General features: G+C 40.0%; 1 protein-coding gene and 1 pseudogene across 3 annotated transcripts in view; one reads left to right on the top strand and one right to left on the bottom strand.

Annotated features, from left to right (window-relative positions):
- Nucleotides 1-24,177, bottom strand: part of POLD3 (DNA polymerase delta 3, accessory subunit) — a 53,062-nt gene that overhangs the window by 27,301 nt on the left and 1,584 nt on the right. For 2 of the 3 annotated variants that reach the window (XM_086678303.1, XM_086678304.1), the window contains exons 3-5: nt 13,788-13,890; nt 5,377-5,416; nt 3,774-3,906 (exon numbers count right to left, since the gene is read on the bottom strand). In XM_086678303.1, the coding sequence (XP_086534429.1) occupies nt 3,774-3,906; nt 5,377-5,416; nt 13,788-13,890 (276 nt within the window). Of the gene's footprint in view, nt 1-3,773; nt 3,907-5,376; nt 5,417-13,787; nt 13,891-23,785; nt 24,044-24,177 lie in introns of those variants that run through there. The other variant, XM_086678305.1, reaches the window with a different exon arrangement.
- On the top strand, nt 5,773-6,419 carry LOC112865050 (GTP:AMP phosphotransferase AK3, mitochondrial pseudogene; annotated as a pseudogene).

Raw genomic sequence — 24,177 nt, 5'->3', positions numbered from 1 at the left:
ATGCCACAACTAGATTTTAATACAGATTATTTTTGAAATCTAATAGTACAATTTACATAAACCTATCAGGATATTCATCTTTTCTTATAGTCCTTCCCTAAGAAACACCACTTATCAGGGTGCCTGGGTGGCTCAGTCGGTTAAGCATCCAACTTCGGATCACGACTCAGGTCATGATCTCACAATTTGTGGCTTCAGGCCCTGCATCAGGCTTTGTGCTGACAGCTCAGAGCCTGGAGCCTGCTTCGGATTCTGTGTCTCCCTCTCTCTCTGCCCCTCCCCCACTCATGCTCTGTCTCTCTTTCAAAAATAAACACTAAAAAATTTTTAAAAACCCCACCACTTATTACTCTAGCTATAGAATTATAGTTATTTATTTAATAAATATTTGTGTGCCTATTAAGGTTTGAGCGGTAGAGTAAAAGAACTAATGTCTATCTATCATCAATTCACTCAACAGTTACTTACTAAATGCTTACCATTTGCCAGGCACCATTTTTTGCTCACAAAATAGACACAATCCCTGTTCTCATGGAACTTACAGAAACTATGTTTGGCAAGTCTCTATTTCTCCTCAAGGACCTGGCTGTATCAGTTACCCCATCTCCCCCAGTAGCTTCAACCATTTCTTCTCTTATGGCTCTTTCTGAATAGTACAAGTTCAGGGCATTCTCAACAATGTATATATTCTCTCTCAGTCTCAAATCCTCTCTAGCTACCTCTCTCTTTCTCCATTTTACAGTCCAATTTCCTGAAAAGACTTGTCCATTTTTGCTGTCCCACTTTATCATGCTCCCATTTACTCAGTTCACCAGATTCTGGCCACTCCATGGAAAAGCCTCTTACCAAGGCCATCACTAAATCCAATGGACACTTTTCAGTTCCTATTCTACTTTGCTTCTCAGTAAGATATGATATTGCCAATCAGTCCCTACCTCTTAAAACTCTTTCCTTGCTTTTAGAGCCCCCTATATTCTCGTGATTTTCCTCTCATCTCTGGCTGCTCCCACTTAGGCTCCTCTTCTCTTGCCCACCCCTTGAAAAGTGGCTATCTTTAAATAGCGCTTACTACATACCAAACACTATTCTAAGTGTTTTATATATATTCATTCATTTACTCCTCAATAACCTGTTGAGCTTTGTACCGTTGTTAGCTTCATTTTACTGATGAGGAGACAGAGGCACCGAGAGGCTCAATAATTTGCTTAAGGTTATACAGCTAGTAACCATGGCCTCGAGTTTTACTTTCTGCCCTCCTTCATTCTACGCATTCTCTGTGAATGACTGTATCTACTGCTGTGTCCCAATTAATTACCTATTTTCTCTGATTCCGAAATCTCTATCTTCATGCCAGATTTCTCTCCTTAGCTCTAGACTCATCTGTCTATTGCATGGACATCTTCACTTGGACTCCCCACAGGCTTCTCAAACTCAACATGTCCAAACCCAATTCACCATTTTTCCTTCTCCCCGCAAGCTTACTCCTCCCCACATATTCCCTTTCTTACTGATAACACCATCACCCAATTCAGCCACCAAGTCAGATATGTGGTTATCATCCTTAACATCATGAACACCCCCACCCAGCCACATACACACACCTGGTCTCCAAGTGTGACAACATCCAGGTTTTGACAGCATGACTCTTTAACCTTCATACCTCTTCACCCTCAATACAACTACTATACTTCAGATAACTGTCATCTCCACCCTGAATCACTGCAACATCTCTCTTCACTGATGGCTTTGTCTCCCGATTATTCCCTTCTGATCAATGTTCACCATCTTATTGCAGCCAAGTGATCTTTTTTTTTTTAATATTTATTTTTGAATGAGAGGAAGAAAACAAGTACAAGCAGGAGAGGAACAGAGAGAGAGGGAGAAAGAGAATCCCAAGCAGGCTCTGCACTTTCAGCACAGAGCCTGATGTGGGGCTTGATCCTACAAACCATGAGATCATGACCTGAGCCAAAATCAAGAGTTGGACACTTAATTGACTGAGCCACCTGGGTGCCCCAAGTGATCTTTCTATAAATGCAGCTCTGATCATTTCACCCATCTGCTTCAAAATCTTCAGTGGCTCCCCAGTGCCCTCAGAATAAAGTCGAAACTCTTTAACCTACTAGTCAAAGTGTAGACTGTGAGTCCTACTTTAGTCTTATATTTCATTACTTCCTACCTCTCAGTCTAAGTCCAGCCATAGAAAATGACTTTGGTTCCACACAAGCACCATGTTTCCTCACAGTTCTGTCCTCACTCTTCTACTTCTCCTTTTACTGGCTACTTCTACTTGGGCCTTAAGGCCTTGACTTAAATGTCACACCCTCTAGGAAGCCTTCTCTCTTTTGCCTCATCACTCCACCCCACCCAAAAGTGAGGGATGAGTGTCTGTGGGAAATCAAATAGCTATGTCCTGGGTTAGGCTATTATAAGGAAAGCATGCATTCTCCTAACCCAGGACATAGCTATTTGATTTCCCACCTATCCCCCTTTTTTGTTTGAAGAATCTTCTTGCTCATGGGAGTTGAGGAGGGTAATGAGTCATTGTTCATGACGTCTTGAGGAGGCCACTACAGTGGAGATCACTCAGAGGGCTATGAGAAGAGCAGGCCAGAAAGCAGTGTTCTGCTTTGCAATGCGTTCCCTATAATCTCCTAACACAGGCCCTAGCTATTTGATTTCCCACAAATGCCCCCCAAATAGCCTCCCTCAGTATTACTCCTATTATAGCACTGTCACGCTATAATGTAAGTGTTTACCATAGGACCATCAGTTCCATAAGCAGGTACTGGGCCATATTCACTCTACAGTGTGTGGCATGTCATAGGTACTCATCAGAACTTTGTGGAATGAATTCAAATGATCTCACTTAGTACCTATCAAAGTAGTAGGTGCTTAATATGTCTGGGGAACTGATTTGAACTCTTAATACAACCCCACAAAGTAGGTATTACTATTTAAAAGTTTTAGGGGCGCCTGGGTGGCGCAGTTGGTTAAGCGTCCGACTTCAGCCAGGTCACGATCTCGCGGTCCGTGAGTTCGAGCCCCGCGTCAGGCTCTGGGCTGATGGCTCAGAGCCTGGAGCCTGTTTCCGATTCTGTGTCTCCCTCTCTCTCTGCCCCTCCCCCGCTCATGCTCTGTCTCTCTCTGTCCCAAAAATAAATAAACGTTGAAAAAAAAATTAAAAAAAAAAAAAAAGTTTTAAAATGAATTTAATTTAAAAATGAAAAAGCCAAAACTCAAAGAGTTTAAGTAATTGGCCCAAAACCACCAGGCTATTAAGCAGCAAAGCCACAACACAAGCCTGTGCATTATGGTCCATCACCTCACTGAAAACGATATAAAGTACAAAAACAAACAAGATGTGATCCTGGCTGTGAAGATCAACTGCTTTTGGATGGAAGGTAGAGGGATAACAAATTAGAAATAGTTTTTGAAGGACGTTTACACTGGTTCCTGAAAAATGGGTAGGATTCAGACAAGCAGAGACTGGGGTAAGGGAGTAATGAGGGGGCACAACAAACATTTCTGGTGGCGGTGACAGGATAAATACATGAGAAATAGATTTATGGGGAGTCCACTGGGGTTTTCAATATGGGTTGTGGCTGCTATTTTTCACCTTATGATGTACTAATAAAACCAGGCATGTGTCTTACTGCAAGATAAATGGGGTTTTACTAGACTTGGCATTCACTCTTAAGAGGCAGCCACTGTGTAAACATCTTACAAAATCAATTCGTAAAGAAGCCCACAAGGAACATTAAGGAGCTCACTTGCTGCAGTTCTGCAAGTTGCTTTTAAGGATGTCATAGTCGGTATTGAACAGAGGCCCACTGTCCTTTAGCATGGCTTTCTGGATGCTGTACACATGGATGCTGGCAGTCACAGCTAGCTTGGACTTCACTGCTACAAGTCAACAGGAAAAGCAGTCTGTTAATACACAAACTTCATAGCATGTGGGGACTTGAACAAGAAACCCTTCTGCATTAAAACCATTTGCAATCTGTGGTGGTCCAAAAAGCCCTAAAAGGCCAAAGGGTCACATACACAGTATAACATCAACTCTTTTTTCTATAACAGGGACATAATGACAAGGTAGGTAGTGGTGAGTCAGTCCTAAGTACCACACCTGTGAGGGTATCACTCATCCAGTGGACATTCGGTAAACATTAATGAATGATTGATGATGACTATGATGTTTTGGGGTTTTTTTTTTTTCAGTCAGGGAAGAATCTTTAGCATATAACTGAAGAATAATTTCTACCTGAGAAGACTCAATTATGTAATTCAATTTTTGTGCAGACAAAGCAACTCTATAACAAAAATACTAACCAGATAAGTCTGCAGAGGAGAAACACAGAAGAACATCACAAGAACAAATGTTAGATTCCACGAAGAGAGGGAATGTGCTTGAGTCTCCAGCACGTAGCACAGAGCCTGACAGAGTATAAATACTCATGATGTATCTACTGAATGAATAAATCTCACTTCGCCTACCACGGTGGGAATTCACAAAGAAAAAAGTGGACATCTCCACCACCCTATATACCTCAGAGTTCTTCTGTAAGAAAATGACACCACTGGTGGTGTTGTATAGGAAGTACAACAGTACAAGTTTTGTCTTGAGACAAAGGTCCAGATCATGTGGACCCTGTCATAAAATTCCTTTGAACTGGATTTTTAAATAGAACCATAGCATTAATAATTTTGAAATGGGAAGATAAATTTAATTTATAAGTTCTATTAAGTCTTTCTGACTTTGGAAAAGCAATCTTTAATTTTCTTCCTAAAAAACTGTCCTGGAACACAAAACAGTATTTAGAGACTACTGTCTTTTTACAGTTGATGAGGTGTTCCACATGTTATTTATGATAGTTTTTTTGCAAGAATCACATGAGCTTTGAAATCCTGTGATAAAAGTGCTTTATAAATGTCAGCAGCTACTGGTCTTAAAAATGGGAAGTTAGGCAGATGTGGTATCCTATTTTAACATGTTTCAGAAACTACTAATAAAAGGAATATTCAGGGGCGCCTGGGTGGCGCAGTCGGTTAAGCGTCCGACTTCAGCCAGGTCACGATCTCGCGGTCCGGGAGTTCGAGCCCCGCGTCAGGCTCTGGGCTGATGGCTCAGAGCCTGGAGCCTGCTTCCGATTCTGTGTCTCCCTCTCTCTGTGCCCCTCCCCCGTTCATGCTCTGTCTCTCTCTGTCCCAAAAATAAATAAACGTTTAAAAAAAAAAAAAAAAAAAAAAAAAGGAATATTCAGCTCTTCAGTTAAATAGCTAAATATACTGTACGCAGATGCTAGGGGCAGATTTTTTCTGTACCTACATTGATCCCAAAAGAAGAAAATCTTGCTAAGTTGCTAAAACACTTACCTTCCAATTTATCTTCTCTCACTACTGCAACCTTGTGGCACTGTAAGGAAATAACATCTCATTAGTGTTTAAAGTAGTAGTACAACTTCCAATTCGAAAGTTTCTTTGCTGATAATTCAATTGCACCTTGATGTGAAATTACGAACATTAGGTACCCATAAAAATCTGTATTACAGTTTCATAAAGTCAGGCTTATTTTTTAACTTAAGCTGTTTACTTTAAAACTTCATCGGGTTAAGGAAAGTGACAGAATATACATATCAACAATACAATGAAAAACCAAACAAATGGCAGCCCTCAGCTCACAGTGCTGCCAGCCCACAGGTCCCAAACCACAGAACAGGGTGAGTGTGCAACCAGGCCAAAGCCCTCTTTCTGTGCAGCCCGGGCCTCCTGAACGCAGTGATCATGGTGGCACCGAGCTCGGGCAAGGTGTGTCATTGCACATCACAAAATACTTTGAGCTGAAGCCCCTCTCCCACAGGGACCCACTCTGAGACAATGGGCTTGGGACACAGAAATTGGTTAGCCAAGACTTTCACTAAACAAGGGAAGCTCATTTCAGACAATGTCATGACTCAGCTTGGCCCTTCATGAACTGAAAAATCTCACCCAACACAGCTGGGTATTAGATAGTTTTCCAAGGACACTTCCATAAGCAGAAGCCCTGGATCGTTTATCAGATAGACACGGTGATTAATCTGAACATGCCCTTTGAGGTCATTAAACAACACCTCACTCCTTGCTAAATTCATCCACCTAGCCATCCGGCCTACAACATCAAATTCATCCCTCCCAAAACCGTGATGATCTGACTGGAGCACCTATCATCCAGTGTGAGAATAACAGACCAGAAATGGTTCTCAAGAGATGGAAGGCTTACAAAACCCAAACAGAACTGGTCCTGGAATATTACCTACCAGACAAAAGGGGTGTAGGATACATTCTCCACAACAGAAACTGATAAGATCTGGCCCTATGTATATGTTTCCCTACAAACAAAAGTTCCACAAATGAACCAGAAAGCATCAGTTACTTCATGAGGAAAACCACATTTACCTAGTAAGATGAGCAGAAGCTCCTCGTCCATGCATTTAGAAGCTCCTTATCCTAAGACTGGCATGTATGAATTCTTTGAGAATTCTATTAGTTTCATTTCTACTGATTTTATCTGGAAATTAAGGATGTGTCAAATGAGTGAAATATAAAGATTCATCTTTTGAAATTATCTAGTGTTTTATCCAGTAATCTGTGGGTGTGCAATTGAAAAACATCAGAAATGTCTAAACTTAAAAAAAAAAACGTTTTTAATGTTTTTTTAAGTTTATTTATTTTTGAGAGAGAGAAACAAAGCACCCATGCATGAGGTGGGGAAGGGCAGAGAGAGAGGATACCAGGCAGGATCCACATTGTCAACACGGAGCCAGAAGTGGGGCTTGAACCCACAAACCATGAGATCAAGACCTGAGCCAAAATCAAGAGTCGGATGCTTAACTGATTGAGCCACCGAGGTGGCCCTAAAAAAAATCTTTTAGAGTAAATTAAAAAAGCAATTGGTAGTAACCTAACATTTGTTCAGAAGAATAAGTGGTTGATAAAGTTTCCTTACTTTATGGAAAAGAAACAAAAAAATTCCATATTATTTGGGGAAAGTATCTTATAAGGGGCTTTTGCATAGACTGATGCAAAAAAAAAAAAAAGCATCTTCAGCACTGTGGTATATGGCTTTGTGAGATATTATGTCTATAAAATTCCAAGAAAAAAAAAAACTGGATTTACAGATTAGTTGCAGGATGCAAATTCACTGCTACCTATACGCTAAGACACTTATAAACTAGTCACATATGCTGTATTTATTTTGTCATTAAACATACCTTCAGTTTACTCGAATTTTCAATTTACTAAAAAAAGTATTAATTAGCACATAAGAAAGTTCATTTTCCTAAGACTGTTCTTTTGAAAATACATGTGCACTGAGGGATGATTTACATCAGAAACAGACAGAAGTTCTTGCAAAAACACCAAAGCTGAATTTTCAACAGAAAATGTAAGTAAAGTCTTATGTTTTCAAATGTTATTGAGTTTAAAAATTTGTGCTTTAGGATCTACTTGCTAGTTTGCTTTGTAATCAAAATGTAAGATCTGCCTTGTAATTAATAAATTAATTACAAGAAGAAGAATAAAAGAAAACCCATGGCACAAGAAATAGATCACGTATGCTTGAGGAAAATTCCCTTGATATATATAACAATCATAATTAGTAAACAGCTATAGCAATTAAAAGCATTTACATGACAGGCTGAAAAAGACCAAAAAATAACTGAGTTTGCTGAGTTCTTTATTCCTAATCAAAGAAGTTGACACCTGCTAGCATTCACTGCCATACTTATGGCCACTGTTATTTGGCAGGAAGAAACTCTACCGGTGAGTATAATCTGAGTTGCCATATTAAAATGAAAATGATTTGATCCCTTAGTGGGGTAACAAGGATGCTTGCTTATGTCCTGTGGGGCATATGAGAGCTAGAGGAGAAACATGACTCTTGAATGGTGTATTTACTCTTAATGTACTTGGTGCTAAATCAAATGGAACAAGTCCTTGTACAAGCTGTTATTAACTGCCTTTGAAAATGTAGCCCATTTTATTCCAGGCACTCAAAATACAAATGCCAGCAAGTGGTTCTTATGTATTTTGTGGAGGAAAAAAACTTACTTTCCTTTCTTCTGATTTTTAAAACTTCAATGTTGATCTTTCAAAATGGACCAAGGCTTTTAAGGATTATAGTAGACATTTCATTCTTCACAAAATTTTCTATAACGCCTTATTTGAATGTTAACATTATGTGCTTTCTAAAAATGCTGTGAACTCTTAAACTTATGAATTATCACTAGGTTATCAGACATGCATTACTATTAACGTAGTAGAATAAAACTCCATTTTTTTTAAGTATATTTATTTTTGAGATAGAGACAGTACGAGCCAGGGAGGGACAGAGACAGGGGAGAGAGAGAATCCCAAGCAGAATTCATGATGTCAGCACAGAGCCCGATGTGGGGCTCAATCTCATGAACTGTGAGATCATGACCTAAGTCAAAATCAAGAGTTGGACGCTTAACCAACCGAGCCACCCAGGTGCCCCTTTGAATAAAACTAAATTTTAAAACAGTGAAAAATAAACACAAGAAAATGAACACAGCATCTCAAATAGTGTGAGTAAAAGAACCTCTTAGTAAGTTTTGTAAAGAGAATTAATATATAATCATATGGAACCAAATAAAAATTGCATCTGTCTCTCACAGATTAGAATAAATTCTAAACCAAGCAGAGATTTAAGTGTAAAGAATAAAACCATACATATACTAGTAGAAAATATGGGTGAATTCTTCTATAAACAGATAAATTCTACTATAAAGTGATATGAGAATGAGGAAAAGTTTCCTAACTATAAACAATAAGAAGAATTTAAATAATCTATAAAAACTAACAAATGTACAATTTTTAGATGACAAAAATAAACTTTAAGCCAAAGTACAAAGAGAAATGATAAAGTGGGAAAAATACCTGCAACTCATATCACAAAGGGTTAATATATAGCTTCTAAAATAGAGGAAATAAACTCCTTTAGAAAAAATAGGCAAGAGGTATGAAGACAATTCATAGGAAAAGAAACACAAATGACCCCGAAACATATGACAACATGCATTATATAGAAAAGGGACTCTCATACATTACTGGTAGGAATGAAAAATGGAGAAGTATTTGGCAATTACCCAACAAAAGTACATACGCATCCTAAGAATCCTAGGAAACGCAACCTTAAAAGTGGCAAAAATATTAAAAAAAAAAAAAACACACGTTAACTATAGCACAATTTGTAAAGGCCATGTATTGTAAATAACTCCAAAAACTATCAATAAGGGACTGTTGAAAAACCTAAAGTATTATCAATGTAGCATCAGGTGGCTGTAATAAGGAATGAGGAATATTTTGGGGCACATGAGTGGCTCAGTTGAAAGAGCATGTGACTCTGGGTCTCCAGGTCATGAGTTCAAGCCTCATGTTGGGTGTATAGATTGCTTAAGTAAATAAATAAACTAAAAAAAAAAAAAAGGAATATTTCTATAACTGCTATGGAATAATGTTCAGGATCTACTGTAGGTAAAAAAGCAAAATGTAAAATAGGGAGTATAGTATGAAAACTTTTATCTAAGAAAGGGAGTAATAAAGGGGCACCTAAGTGACTCAGTCAGTTGAGCATCCAACTCGATTTCAGCTCAGGCTGTGATTCCAAGGTTGTGGGATCAAGCTCCATGTCAGGCTCCGCACTGAACGTGGAGCTTGCTTAAGATTCTCTCTCCCTCTGCCCCTCTCCCCCACACTTGCACTCTCTCTCTTAAAAAAAAGGGAGGGGGGAGTAATAGAATATATATTTGCATATATTAAAAATATATACAACAACAATGGAATAGAAGCAGAATCTATTAAAATAATTACCTGTAAGGAAAAGTAGGGAACCTAAAAATTGAAAGTGGGAAAAATTTGAATTTAACTAGATACTTAATTGGTGGCTTATCCACAGAGAGGAGTTATTGCAAGTGACTCTAAAACACAGGCTGATTGGGGTGCCTGGGTGGCTCAGTTGGTTAAGCATCTGACTCTTGAGTTTGGCTCAGGTCATAATCTCAGTTTGTGAGATCAAGCCCCACCTCAGGCTCTACACTAAAAGTGCAGAGCCTGCTTTGGATTCTCTCTCTCCACCCCTCCCCTGTTCACACACTCTCTCTCTCAAAACAAATAAGCTTTTAATAAAAATAAAAAATAAAAAAATAAAATACTAGCTGATTGTGCATCCCTAGTAAGATATATCCTACAGACAAAAGGAACTGCAAAGAAATCTTAACCTGTTTTTGGTAATCATATTAAAGATAGTTTTGCTTTACTAAAGCAAATATTTTTCAGTATTTTAACATATTTATGAATGTTAGGAACTACCAAAACTCATATAACATAAGAGAAAAAAGCAGTATATTTTTTTTTATTTTTATTTTTATTTTTTTCAACGTTTATTTATTTTTGGGACAGAGAGAGACAGAGCATGAACGGGGGAGGAGCAGAGAGAGAGGGAGACACAGAATCGGAAACAGGCTCCAGGCTCCGAGCCATCAGCCCAGAGCCTGATGCGGGGCTCGAACTCACGGACCGCGAGATCGTGACCTGGCTGAAGTCGGACGCTTAACTGACTGCGCCACCCAGGCGCCCCGTAAAAAGCAGTATAAAATCAACTAAATTTTTTTTTCAAAAGTGTAATTTTTATAAACTGGGTATATTAGTATGTTTTCATAATGCATTTTCTCCTTAAAAAAACAAAGGTCAGGGTGCCTGGGTGGCTCAGTTGGTTAAGTGTCCAACTTCGGCTCAGGTCATGATCTTGGGTTCGAGACGCATGTTGGGCTCTGTGCTGACAGCTCAGAGCCTGAAGCCTGCTTCAGATTCTGTGTCTCCCTCTCTCTGCCCCTCCCCAACTTGTTCTCTCGCTCACTCTCTCAAAAATAAACGAACATTTAAAAAAAAAAAAAAAGTCATTCCAAAAAATGTTAGGTTCTGTAAAACTGTACCAAAAAAATTATAGAGCTAAGTAGAAAAGCAGCATTAGGAATTAACCACTCAAACTTACGCAACTTTCTAAGTAAGGCCCTACAAACAAAAATGGGTACCTTCAGGAGAAAATGTGGACGGCCTAGAGAGTTCAGTGTGGCTAAATGCTGCCTGAGGGGATACTGGCAGTTGAAATGCCAACTTGCTTATGCTAAACAATGCATACCAGGGTAGAGGTCTGATTCAGTGGGTTCCTCTTAGCAGTCCATCGCCTTAACCACTCGGCCACCTTGTCCCACTCAGTGGGTTCCTCTTAAGATGGACACAGGGGTGGGGTGCCTGGGTGGCTCAGTAGGTTAAGCATCTGATTTCAGCTCAGGTCATGATCTCACTCAAAATTTTATGAATATGTCAACATACATATTTTTCTTTCAGATTCTCAAAGGAATCAGTGATCAAAAAAAAAGAATAAAAACCACTGCTTTAAAGGAACACAAGGGGTGACTGAGTGGCTCAGTCGGTTAAACATCCGACTTCAGCTCAGGTCATGATCTCATGGTCTGTGAGTTTGAGCCCTGCATTGGTGTCTGTGCTAACAGCTCAGAGGCTGGAGCCTGTTTCCGATTCTATGTCTCCCTTTCTTTCTGCCCCTCCCCTGCTCACACTCTGTCTCTCTCTCTGTCTCTCTCTCACAAATAAACATTAAAATAGTAATAATAAAAAAAAAAGGAACACAATTATTCTAAGGTAAAGAAATGGTAAGACTAGGGGCACCTGGGTGGCTCAGTCAGTTGAGTATCCGACTCTTAACTTTGGCTCACGTCATGATCCCAGGGTCATGGGATCTAGCCCCATGTTGGGCTCCGTGCTGAGCATGGAGCCTGCTTAAGATTCTCTCTCTCTCTCTGCCCTTCTCCCCCGCTCATGCTCTCTAAAATAAAAAAAAATTGACATGACTAGATTGAAGGCAACAACTAATTAAAGAAAGAGAGGGGGGCAGGGTGCCTGGGTGGCTCAGTCAGTTGAGTGTCTGACTTTGGCTCAGGTCATATTCTTGTAATTCGTGGGTTCAAGCCCCGCATCAGGCTCTGTGCTGACACCTCAGAGGCTGGAGCCTGCTTCAGATTCTGTGTGCCCCTCCCCTGCTTGCACTCTGTCTCTGTCTCTCTCTCAAAAAATAAGCATTTAAAAAAATAATAAATAAAAGGGCTTTGCCTTATAGAAAAAACAAAAGAAAAGAAAGAGGGGGGGTTAGTTAAACCTAGAAACAAAAGGAAAGAAGACATTCAGATGCAAACTTGGGCAGTATTCACTCTAAAGCTATGTGTGGAAAGGATTCTGGTGGCAGGTTTATTTCTGAAAGCAAATAAATCAGGTCTGCTTAATTTTGTGTTTCTGATATATAACGACATCTGATTCTGTCTACACTTATAAACACCTTGTTATTACCTGGCTTGCCAAATAGCTTACCAATGAGGAAAGAATATGCTGGTCACAGAATAGAAGGATCTGATCCCATAGCAGTTGTTTCTCCTTATAAATTACTAAATTGCCAATCTAGTTTTAATGTTTGTTTATTTTTGACAGAGAGAGAGAGAGAGAGAGAGACAGAGACAGAGCATGAGTTGGGAGAGGCAGAGAGAGAGGGAGACACAGAATTCGAAGCAGGCTCCAGGCTCCGAGCTGTCAGCACAGAGCCCAACGCGGGGCTTGAACTCACAGACTGCGAGATCATGACCTGAGCCGAAGTCGGATGCTCAACCGACTGAGCCACCTAGGCGCCCCAAGTTTTAAATTTCACATGCTTGGGACTCTTGCTACAAGATGACCCCAGTCAATATATTGATAAATCAGGCTTTTCTGAGCTGAGGGCTCTAAGGGAAAGTCAAAAGAAAGAGAAAAACTTAAACATTAGTGGATATCTGAGCAGGAAATCTAATCCTTGGGCTAAGTTCTATGGAGCTGATGGTGGTGGTAGTGGAAGCAAAAGAACTTTCAGATTCGAGATTTGGGGAAGTGAGAACAGAAAAGGTGTCCTTTACTTTTGGGAGGAAGACAGAGAGGAGAAATTATCAAAGTTCCCAAGGATCAGTCTAGTGAAGAAGAAGGAACGAGTTATCTCAGCAGAGCTTCTGATGCCCTCATCCAGGCATGACAGGAATAGAATGATCCTTGAGCCCTCAAGAGGGACAGGGAAGTAGCTAAGAGAAGTCAGCAGACCTGAAAAAGCTTTGTGCTCTGGATGATAAAAACACAGCAGTGACCTGTGCTGATGAATGACCAGATACCAGATGGGACTATAAATAGATACAGGAGAATAAAGGTGTTCCTGGCCTATGCTTCTGCACTGCATTAGCTCAGTCCCCTATTAACACCTCTGTCCCTCAGCCACTCAGACATAAGCCTACCAAAATGAAATTTTTCAAAATTTTAAACTGAAATCAAACTCAGTTTAAAAATAAATAAAATTGGACTTTCTGAACACCCAAGTTGTGGCTGGACATCTGAACAGGATGAAAATTAACCATCACTGTCCCCAGTACACTTTGAAGAGGAAGAAAGGAATAGCAGAGCAGTCTCCTAATCTTGTTGCCTAGGAAAACTGAATAATCATGATACTCTCTCTGCATCACAGCCAAGATATTACCCAAACTTAGAGTTTTAGGTTCAGTCTAAAAATCCAAAATAATCAGCATCTTGAAGTTTCCCTTTAAAATTTCCGTAATACTGAATCCTACTGTTTTCCCTTGTGTTATGTTATGTAACATGGTTTATAACTCAAACATACTCCAGCTCATAAGATTCTGACAACTTACAGAATGTCCATTCTGAATGAGACTGCCAGACACTAAATAGGTGACATGCAGCTGGGCTCCTGAATTCTCCTTTCGCTTCCTTTCAACATAATCATACAGCATCCTGTTCCAAACAAAAGGCACAAGTCATTATTAGTAAGTTTTTACCCCATCAACTCTTAATTCATGACTTAAGAGTTAAATATATAAAATCTGATGGTCCATCAAATTTTTACAGAATATTTTGATCCATCCCATAGACAGTTAAAAAAAAATGGACTTTAAACAGGACGTACAGGTTTGGATCAACTTGTATGGAGTTGGCACAGTAACAACAACACAGTGGATACAACAATGAATCAAGAAAAAGTTCAGTCACTAACTATCCTGGATAAGTTAATTTTTCTAGGCCTCTTAACCCTAAGATATAAAACGAGGGGAATCGGTGACTCTTAGCCTGGGATTCTTGTGGCCATCTCTAACCCTCCACTCCCTAAACTGAAAGCAAGATACACATGTGTTTTTGGAAGGAGACAGTTCAGGGTTAATAGATTCTCAAAGGGATTACTCTAAAACAGTAAGAACCACTATGTAGATGATCATAAGTGTCTCATTCTGAAATTCAAATTTTATGTTCGCTCAGACACAATGCTGTTTCAGAACTGCAGAATGTAACAGCTTACTCACACTGCCCAGTATTCAGAATATTCATTAACCTGAAATTGCCACTCAGTGTAGAAAATCACTTTTAATGTTTTTTAATTTTAATGTTTATTTATTTTTTAGAGAGACACAGAGCATGAATGGAGGAGGGGAAGAAAGAAAGCGAGACACAGAATCCTAAGCAGGCTGCAGGCTCTGAGCTGTCAGCACAAGACTGGTGCGGGGCTCAAACTCATGAACTGTGAAATCATGACCTGAATTGAAGTCAGATGCTTAACAAACTGAGCCACCCAGATGCCCCAATGTTGCTTTTAGTAGTATCCCTAAACTAAGTTTTATCTTTATGTCCCAGCAAGTATCCGAAGTTAACTCCCCTTAACTTAGTTTAACAAAATAATTTAACAAAAACAACAGAGGCATAGCATTTGTGTCTTTTATTTCAAGAAACATTTACTGTGCCTCTGATATGTCACACTTCTGCCAAGGACAGCTAAATACTGAAAAATTCCAAGGGAAACTCAACCTACACTGTTGACCACACTTCTTGAAGCATCTGCTCTCTTAGCCTCCATGATCCCATGCCCCATTGAGTCTCCTGCTACCCCTTTCAACTGCCTCTGCCCCATTTCCTGCACAGACTTGACCATCTCCTCCTACTCCATGCTGCTGGAGTTCTGTTGTCAGCTATCTTTTCCCTCTAAAAATTAGAGTGACCAATGATCTGGGTGTGCCTGGATCTGAGGGGTTTCCTGAGACATGAACTTTTAGTGTTAAAACAGACAGACAGTCCTGGGGACACCAGGATGGTTGGTCACCTAACTACATATTCTCATTTTGGTCTATTTCATTCACCCCATGGTTTCATTTATTCCTAACAACAACATCATCCGCTCAAACCACCCAAACCAGAAATCTGGAGTCATTATCCTTCACTTCTCCCTGTCTAGTGAGTTACCAGATCTCATTAGGTCTTCCTCCTAAGTAATTCTTGACTCCAGGCTCCAAATCTCTTAACTGGACTATTTCAAGTGTTAATTCTGCCCTGCCCCTTTCCCATTCATTATTCACAAGGCCACCATGGTGAAGCTTTAAAAATGCAAATAATCTGATCAACAAAATTTTACTTTATGTTCTATTTCTAGAGGATAGAGCAGTGAACAGAGGAATCCAAATTCCTACCCTTACGCTGTAGAAAAGAAAGACAAACAATAAACTAACAAATAAGTAAATATATGTCAGGCAGTAGTGAATCTATGAAAAAAAAAATAAAGGTAAGGAGAATATAACTAGCCTGAGAAGTTCTGTGATTTTATATAAGATGATTAGGGAAGACCTCATAGCAGAACCCTTCGTGAAAGGGAGCCACCAATGTGGATATCTTGGGGAAAAATGTTCCAGGCAGACAGACTAAAAATGTAAAGGCTCTGAGGCAAGAATATAAGTAAGCAAAGTTCAAGAACAGAAAAGAGGCAAGTGTGGAGGAAGAAGAGTGGTGCCAGACTTGCAGGGCTTTATGACCCTACGTAGGACTTTAAGCACGGAAGTCATTAGAAGCTTTAGAACAGAAATAACAGGATTTCACCTTTTAGAAGGATTCCTCACTGCTGTGTGGAGAATATACTGTTGAGGGGAAAGGGAGGAAGCAGAGGGACTAGTGTGGAGGCTACTGCAGTAATCCTGGCTAGAGGTGATGGTGGGCTCAGACCAGGACGTTAGCAATGGAGGTAGTGATTAATGGGTGAATTCTGGGTACATTTTAAAGGAAGAAACAACAGAATTTGCTGGTGGATTGACTGTGGGGTATGAGAGAAAGGAGTCAAAGATGATTGGACTAAGCAGCTCAAAGAATAAAGTTGTCATTCGCTGAGATGGGGAAAAATAGGTGTTGGGGGAGAAATTAGGAGCTGGGTTTAGAGGCATGTTAAATCTGAAATGCCTATTAGTCAATAAGTGATGTTGAAAGGTAATTGGATACTCTTGTCTGAAATCTTACTCCTTGTTCCAAAGTTCTCAGTCTTTTCCTAGCCCCTAAGGATTGACTCCAACACTCTAGCAATGACAGGTAAGACCCTTCTTGTTCTGGCCCCTGTATCTCTCACCATTCTCCCACACTCACTATTTTCAACCTTAGGAAACATTCTGCAGTTCCCCCTTGCTCTTTGGTATGCCCTCCATCTGCCTAGAATGCTCTTCTCAGACCTCATCTACCTAACTCCTCATCAAGACAGCAGCTCAGTTATCACCTCCTGTATGAAGCCTTCCCTAATACCACCTAGGCTAGCAGGGTATCCCTGCCTTCTAAGTTCTAACAGAACCTACGCCATACCTATTAGAGCACTTATCACACTATATTCTAACTACTTCATTATATATCTGCCATCCCCACTAGACTATAAGCTCCCCAAGGACAAAAATGTGCCCTATTCAGGGGTGCCTGGGTGGCGCAGTCAGTCAAGTGGCGCAGTCAGTCAAGAGTCAACTCTTGATGTTGGCTCAGATCAAGATCTCACAGTTCGTGAAATCGAGCCCCAAGTTGGGCTCTGTGCTGACAGCACGGATTCTCTCCCCTTCTCTCTCTGCCTGTCTCCCACTCACACTGTCTCTGTCTCTCTCAAAATAAAAGAAATAAACTTTAAAAAAATTAAAGAATAATTTCCAGGGGCACCTGGCTGGCTCAGTCACTAGAGCATGTGACTCTTGATCTTGGGGTTGTAAGTTTGAGCCCCACGTTGGATATAGAGATTACTTAAAATCTTTACAAATACAATAATTTCTGCATATCTTTTAAGTCTCTAAGATATGTTTATCTAACTGTATTACACCAAACATTTTACCTTTACTGACAAAATATGCAAAATACTCTTAAATATCAACGATACACTTCCCTACACATGATTAACTATACTTTCCCATTTTAATTTTCCCTAGAATGAATACAGTATATAGTCTATAATGCCTTCCCAAATCTATTTTTATTCTTTTTTTTAAATTTATTTATTTTTTTTTCACTTTACATGGTGTTTATTGATGAAAAAGCATCATTAAATTCTGTCATTAAATTCACTTTAGTCTTCCTCTGTCACAATATGATGTCTTCTTTTTTTTTCTTTTTTTTATTTATTATTTTTTATTTATATATGAAATTTATTGTCTCTTTTTTTTAAATTTAAAACGACTTTTTTCAATGTTTATTTTTGAGAGAGAGAGAGACAGAGCATGAGTGGGGAGGAGCAGAGCGAGAGGGAGACACAGAATCCAAAGCAGGGTCCAGGCTCTGAGCTGTCAGCACAGAGCCCGATGCGGGGCTCGGACCCACGAACTGTGAGATCATGACCTGAGCTGAAGTTGGACACTTAACCGACTGAGCCACCCAGGCGCCCCTCAAACCTATCTTCATTCTTTACAGCACTTTTACAACTTGAAATTATCTTGTTGTTTTGTTTTTGTTTTAATTTGAGAGACAGAGAATCTTAAGCAGGTTCCATGCTCAGCACAGAGGCCAACATAGGGCTTGAATCCACAACCCTGAGCCAATCATGACTTGAGCTGAAATCAAGAATCAGATGCTCAACCGACTGAGCTACACAGGTGTCCCTGAAATTATCTTGTTTAAATCAATGATGAGAAAGAGCTAATCTGTTAGGTTTACGGTTTTATGACACAGCCTAAAATAATGCTAACAATAAGAGATGAAAAAAAATACTCCTTTAAGAAATCCGGGGCACCTGGGCAACTCAGTAGGTTAAGCATCCGACTTCAGCTCAAGTCATGATCTCACAGTTCGTGGGTTCCAGGCCTGAGGTAGGCTCTGTGCTGACGGCTTAGAGCCTGGAGCCTGCTTCCGTTTCTGTGTCTTCCTCTCTCTCTGCTCCTCCCCCACTCGTGCTCTGTCTGTCTAAGATGAATAAACATCTAAAACAAATCCAAGCAAATCAATAACATCCAAGCCTAGTCACTGCCCTTAGTACCACAAATAATTCTTTTAAAAAATATTTTATTTATTTTTGAGAGAGTGAGTGCACACACCAAGCAGGGGAGCGGCAGAGAGAGGGGGACCAGAGAGAGGATCCAAAGTGGGCTCTGAGCTGTCAGCAAAAAGCCCAATGCAGGGCTAGAACTCACAAACTGTGAGATTATGACCTGAATGGAAGTCAGATGCTTAACCAACTGAGCCACCCAGGGGCCCTTCGCCAATACTTAAAATGCTTCCCCTATAGATAAAATTTTTAAATATGACAGGACACTTAAGTCTCAATTTTCTCAACTGTTATAAGAGGTTGATAACACCCATCACATTGGACTGTGACAACATTATGTGAGATAAATGTATGTGAAAATACCTACCATAGTGCTTAATACTCACTCAACAAATATTTATTGGCACATATTATGAGCCAGACGCTGAAGAGACGATTGTGGCATCCTGTATTTTCCAAAGATGGCTACAACAACATCTCCCACCCCACATGTTCTTCTACACCCTCCCATAGAGAGGTGAAGTCCATCCCCATGCCTTGAATATGAGGGCTAGTGATTCATTTTAACCAAAATAAAGCAGACATGACACTGCCTGACTTCTGAGGTTAGTTGGAAAAGGCAATCAGCTTTTGCCTTGTGCTGGAACACTAGCTTTTGGAGTCCTGAGCTGCTATGTAAGAAGCCCAACCACCTGGGCACGCCTGGGTGGCTCAATCCGTTAAGTGCCTGACTTCAGCTCACATCATGATCTCATGGTTTGGGAGTTTGCGCCTAGCACTGGACTCTGTGCTGACAGCAGAGTCCGGAGCCTGCTTTGGATTCTGTGTCTCCTCTATCTCTGCTCCTTCCTTGCTCATTCTCTCTCTCCTCTCCCTTTTCCTCTCCTCCTCTCCCTCTCCCCCACCCCACTCCTTCCCTCTCTCTCTCTCAAAAATGAACATTAAAAAAAATTTTTTTAATTAAAAAAAAAAGAAGTCCAACCACCTGGAGACACTATGCTCTGAGGAAGCCCAGCCCACATAGAAAGACACATGCAATGTCTGATTAACAGCCCCAGCTGAAGTCCCAGCAGATGGCCAACATCAACTGCCACACGTGCATAAAGATGCCCACACATGATAAGGCCCCCACCACTGAGGCTTCCAAGCTGAAACACCAAATGTGATGGAGCAGAGATAAACCATTCTGTGTCCTGCCCAAATTCTAAGCCAAAAGAATCTATGAACATAATAAAATGGTTGTTTTAAGCTGTTAAATTTTGGGATAATTTGTTATACAGCAATAGTAATTGGAAAAGTGATCAACGTGGTAAACAAGTTCTCTACCTTCATGGAGTTTATATGATAGCTGGGGCGGGCGCCCTAGAAAATGTCAGATAGTAATAAGAATTGTAAAATTCTGGATCAACTGGACATTCACATGCAAACAAATGAAATTAGACCCTTTCCTTACACCATATACAAAATGATTCCTGGAAGAAAAAGTGCCTATTTACACATTTTAGTGCTTCATTTAAAATTAGCTTGAGCTGGGGCACCTGGATGGCTCAGTTGGTTAAGCATTTGACTCTTGATTTTGGCTCAGGTCATGACCTCATAGTTCATGAGATCGAGCCCCACATTGGGCTCCAAGCTGACAGCATGGAGGCTGCTTGGGATTCTCTCTCTCAAAATATATAAATAAACATTTTAAAAAAAAGGAATTTAAAATTAGCTTGAGCCAACACCTAATTTGAAAACTACAGTGTATTTGTATTATGAGGACTCAAGCATTTTTATATGTTAACAAGCATACGTAGAAACCTTGAATATGTGATAATTATTGATGTTAAGAACTAAAATTACAAAACTCTTAGAATACAACATAGAAGTAAATCTTCATGACCTTGGGTTGGGCAAAAAACACAAGCAATAAAAGATAAAAAAAAATAAGGGTGTTTGGCGGGCTCAGTCAGTAGAACATAGGACTTCTGATCTGGGGGGGGTCATGAGTTCAAGGCCCATGTTGGGCACAGAACTTTAAAGTAATATTTTTTAAAAGATAAAATAAATTGGGCTTCATCAACAACAAAAACTTCTGTGCTTCAAAAAGTACCATCAAAAAAGTGCAAAACCTGCCCACAAAATGAGAGAAATTTTTTGCAAGTCATATATCTGATCAGGGTCTTGTATCCAGAATATATAAAATAATCTTCATAACTCAGAAGATTAGAAAACAACCCAGTGAAAAAATGGGGAAAGGATCTTTCTCCTAAGAAGATGCACAAATGGCTAATAAGCACGTGAGAAGATGATCAACATTATTAGTTATTATGGAAATGCAAATCAAAACCATAATGCCACTTCACACACCCTAGGATGGCTAAAATAGACAAATGATAGAAAGAGTTGGCAAGAATGTGGAGAAATTGGTACTCCCATACCTTGCTGGTGGGATTTTAAATTAGTGTAGCCACTTTAAAAAACAGCTTGTCAGTTCCTCAAAATGTTATACGTGACCCAGAAATAGGTATATATATCCAAAAAAATTGAATACACATGTCCACACAAAAATCTGTACACAAATGTTCATAGTAGTATTATTCATAATACTCAAAATGTGGAAACAACCCAAATGTCCATCAATTGACGATGATAGATAAAATGTACTATTTAAGTATGTTATGGGTTGGGGCGCCTGGGTGGCTCAGTCGGTTAAGAATCAGACTCTTGGGGCGCCTGGGTGGCTCGGTCGGTTAAGCGTCCAACTTCGGCTCAGGTCATGATCTCACGGTCCGTGGGTTTGAGCCCTGCATCGGGCTCTGTGCTGACAGCTCAGAGCCTGGAGCCTGTTTCAGATTCTGTGTCTCCCTCTCTCTGTGACCCTCCCCCGTTCATGCTCTGTCTCTGTCTCAAAAATAAATAAGCGTTAAAAAAAAAAAAAAAAAGAATCTGACTCTTGATTTCGACTCAGGTCATGTGACCCTAGGGTCGTGGGATCAAGTCCCCACATCAGGCTCTGCACTGAGCATGGAGCCTGCTTGAGAGTGTCTCTGTCTCTCCGTCTCTCTCTCTCTCTCCCTCTGCCCCTCTTCACAGCTCTCAAGCTCATTCTCTCTAAAAATGAAAAAAAAATTTTTTTCAATATTATGGGTTGAATTGTGTCCCCCCCCCACCCAAAAAAAGGTATGTTGAAGTCCTAACCACCAGTACCTCAGAATGTGACCTTCTTTGGAAAGAGGATCTTTACAGATGTAATTAGTTAAGATGAGGTCATACCGGAGAGGGTGGGCTCCCAATTCAGTATGACTGGTATCCTTATACAATGGCCATGTGAAGACATAAACACACAAGAAGTATGTCATGTGACAACAAAGGCAGACACTGGGGTTATGGAGCTATAAGCTAAAGAATGCCAAAGACTACCAGCAAACTGCCAGAATCTAGGAAGTAATGAAGGATTCTTTACAGGTTTCAGAGAGAGCATCTGCAGACACCTTAATTTTGGACTTTTAGCTTCTGCAAGATAAATTTGTTGTTTTAAGCCACCTAGTTCATAGCATTCTGTTATGTCAGCCTTAGGAAACTAACTTGCCATATAATGGAATATTATTCAGCCCTAAGAAGGACTTAAGTAGTGATACATGCAGGGACAAACCTTGAAAACATGGTGCTAAGTGAAGGAACCCAGACACACAAGAATACATATTACAGGATTCCATTCATACGAAATTACCAGAATAAGTAAATCTATAGACAGAGAGTATATTAGTGGTTGCCTAATACTGGGAAGAAGAGGGTGGGGGGATGAGAAAGGAATGGAGAGAAAGTGGTACGTGACTGCTAATGGATACAGGGTTTCTTTTTAGGGTGATGAAAATGTTTTAAAATTAATTATAGTGATGGCTGTATAACTTTGTGAATATACTAAAACCTACCAAGTTGTACATTTTCAATGGGTGAATTACATGGTATATGAATTATATCTCAATAAAGCATATCTCTTTATATCTCTTTCTTCTTTTGAAGAAAAGAACTAACAGATTGATACGACAGAAAGTTAGGAAAGGGTGGGGATACCTGAAATAGAGCATTATAAAGGGTTGTTGCAAAAAGTAACATGTGACATTTGAGCTACAACTTGAAGGATGAGGACAGCTGGGAGAAGAGCATTCCAGATAGAAGGAATGGTGCAAATGTCCAAAGGTGGAAATGAGCCCAGGATATTTGAGGAACAAGTGAGGTAGACAGTAGCATGGGATGAAGTTGTTTGAGAGACAGGGGCTAGACAGTATGCTGATTCTATAAAAATTACAGATCATCAAGATAACTACAATAAAACGGCAGGCAACTTTATTTCATCTCCAGCTCTCAATATGCACCTTTAAGCCCCAACAGGCTTATATCGTAATAGTTATTTCATAAACATCTGTAACCATAACAATTACTCTTATATATGTCCATTCTCAAAGTTACCTGAAACTCTTGGGTTTGGGCCTGACTAGCATTAGCAACAGAAATCTCAGAGAGTCAAAATCAATCCAAATCAATCCCTAGGCCAAGAGTTTCAGGTCCTGCAGGCATAAAAATCACAGTCAAAACCAGATTCTAGATCTGTCCAACAGCAGCCCACATAAAGCCAAACCGACCCATTCTATATATCAGGAATTTTCTAAGACTCATGGAATATTCCCTAACTCAAAGAAAGCTTCTATGACTCAAAGAATGGGGGAAAAAATCAGACCATCTTTAGGAATAAACTGAACTAAATGGGCATTTAATTCAATATACGTTCTCTCAGCCTGTTCACCAATTCCTCCCCTTGGGACAGAGACAACATTTTTAAGTTAAGAAATTTTTAAGTTAATTCAAAACCTTGCCTTTTCCCTTTTGGCCTCAAGTTGGACTACAAGTTTCAGCAAGCAAAGGAGATACAGCAAAATTCAAGGACAATGCCCTGTGCCATCCTGAACACTCCCTTTTTACTTTCACTTAAATAGCTCTCCCCAGGCTTATATTGTTACACAGCCTGTATCAAACACCTGTTGACCTCATTGTGAAAGTACTTCAGTAACAGCCAGATGTGGGCCTAAGGAACAGGTGTGAAAATGTAACAAAGATATAACAGGCATATAAATTTGAGACATAAACAGAATTGGCTAGCCCATTTAATAAATTTGAAATGACAAAGTGATGTTCATCAGAAGCCAAGACTACAAATAAATCCAGTAAATGTATCACCACACATTTGTATATAAGTAGGTAAGTCCACCTATCTCCTAAATCATAGGCAAAATTAGTAAAAAGTATAAAAAATAGTTCTCTTTCCCATTTTCCAGGGGAAGAAAAAATTACCTCAAGGCTAACTGTAAAGCTAAAAACAAAGCAAAACAGGGGCACCTGGGTGGCTCAGTCGGCTAGGCGGGTTAGGCATCTGACTTCGGCTCAGGTCATGATCTCATGGTTCATGAGTTTGAGCTCCGTGTCAGGCTCTGTGCTGACAGCTGAGTCTGGAGCCTGCTTTGGGTTCTGTGTCTCCCTCTCTCTCTGCCCCTCCCCCGCTCATGCTCACTTGTGCAAGTGCTCGCTCTCTCTCTCATAAATAAACGTTAAAAAAAAATTTTTAGGGGCGACTGGGTGGCTCAGTCGGTTAAGCATCCGACTTCAGCTCAGGTCACGATCTCGCGGTCCGTGAGTTCGAGCCCCCCGTCGGGCTCTGGGCTGATGGCTCAGAGCCTGGAGCCTGCTTCAATATAAACATTAAAAAAAAATTTTTTTTTTAATTTTTTAAA

This window comes from Puma concolor, chromosome D1 (genome assembly GCF_028749965.1).
Source record: "Puma concolor isolate L17-30 chromosome D1, mPumCon1.1.hap2, whole genome shotgun sequence".
In the NCBI taxonomy this organism is placed as follows: Eukaryota; Metazoa; Chordata; class Mammalia; order Carnivora; family Felidae; genus Puma; species Puma concolor.
The sequence above is the reverse complement of the archived record's forward strand: the minus strand, read 5'-3'. Positions and strand labels throughout refer to the sequence as shown.